At 37.3% G+C, this 6,098-nt stretch overlaps 2 protein-coding genes across 2 annotated transcripts; both read right to left on the reverse strand.

Annotated features, from left to right (window-relative positions):
• Window positions 1–730: 730 nt before the first annotated feature.
• On the reverse strand, window positions 731–4,102 carry LOC103859628 (coleoptile phototropism protein 1). Its single transcript, XM_009137200.3, has 2 exons — window positions 2,302–4,102; window positions 731–1,776 (listed from the first exon to the last, which is right to left on the reverse strand). Exons 1-2 carry the CDS (start codon window positions 3,061–3,063, stop codon window positions 1,216–1,218), a joined length of 1,323 nt encoding a protein of 440 aa, XP_009135448.2. The 5' UTR covers window positions 3,064–4,102; the 3' UTR covers window positions 731–1,215.
• Window positions 4,103–5,275: 1,173 nt separating this feature from the next.
• Window positions 5,276–6,053, reverse strand: LOC103859629. Its single transcript, XM_009137201.3, has one exon. It carries the CDS (start codon window positions 5,950–5,952, stop codon window positions 5,617–5,619), a length of 336 nt encoding a protein of 111 aa, XP_009135449.1. The 5' UTR covers window positions 5,953–6,053; the 3' UTR covers window positions 5,276–5,616.
• Between the last annotated feature and the right edge of the window lie 45 nt (window positions 6,054–6,098).

Raw genomic sequence — 6,098 nt, forward strand, 5'->3', positions numbered from 1 at the left:
TGTCGATCCTTTTTCCTCGACATAGTCTTTCTGTAGAACGTAAGATTATGAAACGAACTCATATGATTTGTTACAACTATGACCTACCTGTGTTTCTTGTAGGTAATGCCATGTGCATTTCAAACCAGAAACAGCAAAAATTTAGCCCATCCCTTCCAATTCAACATTTTGTTTGGGACCGAATTAGTATGCCCATGATTACATATACTCTAATACTTTTGGATTCGTTGTAATGCAATCTTTTAACATGATCATATGGGTTACAAAAGCCATGATCGTTTTAAGTCTCTTGTGGAAACAACTTAATCATCTATGGTAAGGGTATATATTCCCTCGTCAAACAATGAAATTGTCACACTAACTAACACTAGAGTCTATTTTCAGATTCTCATGGGTCAGGATGCTTCACTTAGTTTGTGGCATGGTTCATTACTTCCACACTGATTCAGCTTCCCCTCTTGCTTGGGGTTGTGATAATTGGTTCCCTTGCTCAAGTATATACACACATCCTCTAACTATCTTCCTTTTGTTTGAGATTTTAGTGTTTATGTTTGTTGTCTGATTTCAGTGATCAGCTCCTGTCTATTTTTTGCTGCTATAAGTTCCTCTTTTATTAAGGAACCATAGAGTGAGGAAGATGAAGAAATCAGGAGAGAGCGAGGGAAAGGAGATGTTGAGAAACGGCTCCATGTTTTAACTAGGAGCCAACAGCAAAACAGTCCACATGATCTTCAAGCCGAAAGAAGCAAGAAGATTGATGAAATGATATAGAAACTGGACCACAAGTTCCCTCTACTTGAAAAGGTTAATGAGGAAGATGTGGACTAGCCGTTACAGGCTGATGAGGCAAACAACAACAACACAAACAAGAACTGAAAGCTTTCATAGAAGCAGAATGAGTTTTGATATGAAGAACACACCAGAGAAGAGTGGCAGAGATAAAGTGGTGGAGAGGTCAGAGAGTGCTAGAGCTGTCAGAAGGATTCCATCATCTCCTTCTCCCATCGTTAAGAACAACATCATCAAGTCACCTCTCCAAACAATCAAACGAGCTATCAAATTTCAGACTACATCTTCATAACATGCATTTTTGTTTCTAAAACGTGTGATCAATTTGGTGATTCATTGTTTGTGTGTAAAAAAGACTTCTTTATTGTTGGTCCTCCACGTGTAATATAGTAGCGTGTTTGTTTTAGTTTTCCCTTAATGCAAACATTAAGACATAGATTTTCTCCACCTTGAAGGTGTTGTTCTTCCTTTAACAAGTCTTGTCTTCATATTCCCCGGAGTCCGTGGCTCAAAGCCTTCACCATTATCACCTACTTCTTCCTCATCGTTCATCATCTTTTCAACGCCAACACTTCCTCTAATAGAAGGTCCTAACCCAAGCCTCTTCCACCGAAAAAACCCTTTACTCCCACCACCGCTACTCTTCTTCTCCATAAGCCTCTCCATCTGCATATGCATTGCACCGCACTCACTCTGGAGCCTCAACACATCATCTCGAAGCCTCTTTATCTCCGCTTGCTGGACATTCATCTCGCGTTTAGACAAGCACTGTGGTCCAGAGCCTGGCTCGGAGTAATGTGAGCCAGATGGACTCCAGTCAGTGTGACGACTTAGCTTTGTCTGCTCAGTGAACAACACTCTGATGATTGATCTCACAGGTAAACGATCGTTCTGAGCTGCATGTAGCGCTGCTTCTGGTGATAGCTTTCTGCTATCGATGAGTCTACACAGTTCTTTCCTTTCTTGCTTCATCACCTGAGGATGTGCCTGTAATGGAATTTGAAAATCTTGAATTGAGTCTCAACTTCAAATGTATAAACTTTATGTTGATTTTTTGGGGATTAAATAAACCTATTTTACCAAATAAGATATTTTTCCAAAAGCAGAAAATAATATAAAGGTTTAAGAAAATATAAATATGGATCTAAAGAATTACTCATTCTATTTCTAAAAATGCATATTTTTATGTTTCACACATATTAACAATATTAAAAATTAAATATAAATACCTAACTATCTGCAATTAATTTTATTTTCTACAACTGTAGACCAATAACATTTGAATAAGTGCAATTTAGTTTTCTAATTTTTCTTTAAATAATTCTAAACTTACATTTATCTTTAAAAAAAACATATATCATTTTGAAACAAAATTTTATTGTAAAACATTTATCTTTAAATACACACAATTAATAAACAAACCTTAAAAATGAATATTTGCCTCCATATAGTTTTTTTTTTGCTTTCTTCATATTAGTCTCGATTTATTGACAAACACTTTATTATCATTACCTTGAGATATGTATCAATGGCGCGGTACAAGCCATCCTCTGTGGTACGAGCATGGCTAGGCAGAGCTTCGGCTAGTGATATAAGCTCCGGTAGAGTCAAACCACTGTCAATAGCAGATTCAGCGAGGTAAGAGTCAACAAGCTTGGCCACCTTGACAAGAGCCGCACCGGTTTTAACACCTTCACTATCCAAACCAGCGAACTTCTTCACGAGACGAGTCACGAGCTCAACGTCGAGCAAAGTCTCGCACGTGTGGCTAAACGAAGGTATCATGAGCTCCTTGATAGAGGCTTGGTCCAGCTGCCAAGCCACTCTGTTCTCGAGCTCCGTTAAGTAGTTCTGATTGGCTCCGACCATCTTCGCCGTCCTGAGGAGACGGAGGAGGAAGTTACATGGAACGGAGTCTTTCTCCGGAGGGAGGATTCCGGTTAGAGTTTCCACGAAAAACCGTTTCTTCATTACAGAAGCCGTAACGCTTTCCGTCGGTGGTGGTGGTGGTGCCGTGACGGCGGAGACGTTACCGGAGAGATCAGGGAGCCACTTGGAAGCGTAATGAGCGATGATGGAGCCGATGAGGTCTGGTCGGATGCCTTTGGATTTGATGCCGGTGATGGTTTTGACGAAGTAGTTCATGTCTTGGATAGAGGCTTCGTCGAACCAAGAGTAGTACTCCATCTCACCGGCGGCGAACGTTTCTTGGTGATTAAGCGGCGGCTGATGGGCGTAGACGGTGACAGGTTCCCGCGAAGGTGGTTTCTCCATTTTGTTTCGCTTTTTTTCTTTCTTTCACCGTGAGCTTGAAGTTCAGTGTGATAGAATGTAGAACTAGTAGAATGGTTTTTATATTGTAAGAAAAATGATGGGTGGTCCTTTTACATTTTCTTATAATATATGATTAATATTCATTCCGTAAAAACTTTGATATGTATTCATGCATTTTCATAGTTTCAGTGTTTCATAGTTTTTCATTATTTTTAATAAATTAAGAAGTTAATAAATCATGAAAATAAATGTTTTATGGTTTTATATGAGATGATACATAGAATACATGATCCTAAATTCCTAATGTTAAGAGGATTGAGAGCCTGTAGGAAGATAAAGATAAGAGAAGGATGGAGACAATACCCATCTTAATTACATAATTGTCTTATTACAAAGGGAATATAATCAATGCATAAACGTGTCCTTATTCTACGCCATGATAATGGTAAACCGTATTCTAGTGATATCGATATATTGCAAGATATATAATAAATGAGTTTTTACAGCATCAGTTTAATCTCGACTGTAAAACTGATTTTGGTTGGTCTAAACAAGAATGACCTAGAAAGGATCATTGTTTGACGAATTCAAACAGTAAATGTTTTGTAAAAACAGGTTATATATATAACAAACGAAGTACATTCATGAATGAATGACTGCGAGTTTGATTGTCAAAAGAAACTAACGAGGTAAACTTATAGTATATATTGAGCTAAGAAAAAGACAGTGTTTTGGGAAAGACAAAAGAATCAGAGTCTCTCTTATTGCTCTTTTGTAATATCCTTCTCTCCATGTGGGTTTGTAGTGAAACGACAATGCATGGTCCCGGTTTCGAATTATAATGACCATGCCGTTTGTCTCATCACACACACGTACATGGCAAGAATAAGATTCTCTCTCTAACGTCTCTTTTTGTTCCCATTGCACATTCACAACACATCATGAGTGCGATGACACACCAAACGGTTTAGCCCGTTGATGGCCCATTGAAGGTCTATCTATCTACACATATGGGCTTGGCTGTTCTTTGGTGTTTGGGTCACCTTTACACAAACTGATAAGATCATAAGAGCATCATTATTGTAAGTCCTTGTGTTTGGGTCCTTAATACACATATATGTATATGCATTAAGGACCTAAGCACAAGGACTTGCAATAATGATGCTCTAAGAAGCTTGATTTTTTTTTTCTCTCACATAAGAAGCTTGATTTCATTTACCTTTTCATAGTACATATGATGAAGTTGTTCTAATAAGCTGTATTTGGCACCATCAGTGAAGATGTTGTGCAAGGAAACTTACATGGACAATTGGTAGAAGAGGAGTCACCACGAAGATACTTAGATGCAGTAACCATGGACTTTCAAAAAGCACAAGTTAGAAAGACATAACCATCGCTTAATCACAGAAAATATTAATTAAACCGCTGAAAAATTTAAAATTTTTGGAATGGTGAAATATATTAAACTGATCACACTATTTTATATAGTATTCAATTTTTTATAATTTAAAAATATCAATAATTAAACTAGTTATTACAAAATGTGAAAATAACTAAAATTTATTTAAAAATATTTTACTTCTTATTATAAATATCTAGCTTATCTTTCGATACTTTTTAATAATATATTGACATTTAATAATATACAAATTATATTATAACTTTATTTACAACATAACTATTTATCATTAAATTTTTTATTGCTATGTATTTTAAAATTTAAGATAGTATTAACATATAATTTAATAGTAAGAAAGTATTGATTTTATAATTTTTTTACCAAAATCTACTAAAACTTATTTTTTCACTTAATGAAATTTCTTTTAATATTTTTGTCAGCGTTTTTCATTCCACAATATTTTGTTGATCGGTAAAATACTTGCGGAATGGCGTATCATACGTCATTCCGCCATTCCGCAAAGTTACCAATCAAAAACTATATATGGGTGTGATCTTGGCAGCAAAACCCCAGCATTCTTTGTCGGAAATGTAGCAGTTCACTATGATCCTTACCATAGTTGGCAAAGGCGGATCTAGGAGAACATTTAGTTGGGGACATTCACATAAGATTGCAAAGTAACGCGTAAGCAACCACTAAAGAGGCAAGCTTGATAGTAATACCCAGTGGCGGAGCAACTTTGGGTTGAGGGGGTCAGTTGACCTTTATGAAATTTATAAAAAAATGGGTATAGGAGTACATTTTTGTAACCACATTTATTGATACTTTTTGTAGATCCAAGCTTCTAATAATAGTTCTGATAATTAAGATCATTTGTGGGTAACACACGTGAACCAAACTTTACACTTGTCTTAAACTTCCACTAGAAATCCAACGGTTAGCATTAATGTATATTTGTTGAAATAAAGCTAAACTAAATGACAATCCAACGGTTGACAAGAAACAACAACGCGCACGATCTAGATGGACGACGATACGCAATCCAACACGGTTCTTGAGGAGTATCATCGATCAAAAGAGGTTGTTGATCCGAAAAAGAAATTTTAGTTCGAGAAATTATTATTTATTTATTTATCATCCGTGACCCGATCCGATTACTCGTTGACCCGAACGGACACGTCAGACGCGAGCCGTGACGCGATAGCGGAATGATACATGACTTCGTGGAACGTGGAGACTTGGGCGATTTTCATGCGGAGCTGCTTCGCCTTCTCCTCTGTGAGACACCTCCGCGTAGTTTTATCCAGATCTGAATCCAGACTAGCCGAGGAGCTGTTGTTATTGTTATTCACGTAATCTGGTTCCGATGACCAGCCGAAGAGAGGAGCCCACCATGAACCGGGTTTCTTCCCGGTTGGATCCGGTTTTCTGATGGATCCGGAAGATGCACGGATCGAAGGGAGAGCGGAGCAGGAGATGATTGTAGCCATTGTAATGGATCGTGGGATTAATCCGAATACGTAAAGAGTGTTTATTTGGGGGAAGAAGATGGATAAAGAACGTGGATTGGTTATTAAATTTTGTTAAAATAGATTAGGTATTTATAGTGTGGGTTGCGCAACGAAGGGGTATTATC

The sequence above is a fragment of the Brassica rapa genome, chromosome A03 (genome assembly GCF_000309985.2).
Source record: "Brassica rapa cultivar Chiifu-401-42 chromosome A03, CAAS_Brap_v3.01, whole genome shotgun sequence".
Taxonomy (NCBI): Eukaryota; Viridiplantae; Streptophyta; class Magnoliopsida; order Brassicales; family Brassicaceae; genus Brassica; species Brassica rapa.

Bases quoted from the DNA above. Each gene is read 5' to 3' on its own strand.
- LOC103859628 (XM_009137200.3), bottom strand. From the start codon at position 3,063: ATGGAGAAACCACCTTCGCGGGAACCTGTCACCGTCTACGCCCATCAG. The intron at 1,777-2,301 runs GTAATGATAATA...ATTCCATTACAG, and splicing joins CCATTGATACATATCTCAAG to GCACATCCTCAGGTGATGAA.
- LOC103859629 (XM_009137201.3), bottom strand. From the start codon at position 5,952: ATGGCTACAATCATCTCCTGCTCCGCTCTCCCTTCGATCCGTGCATCT.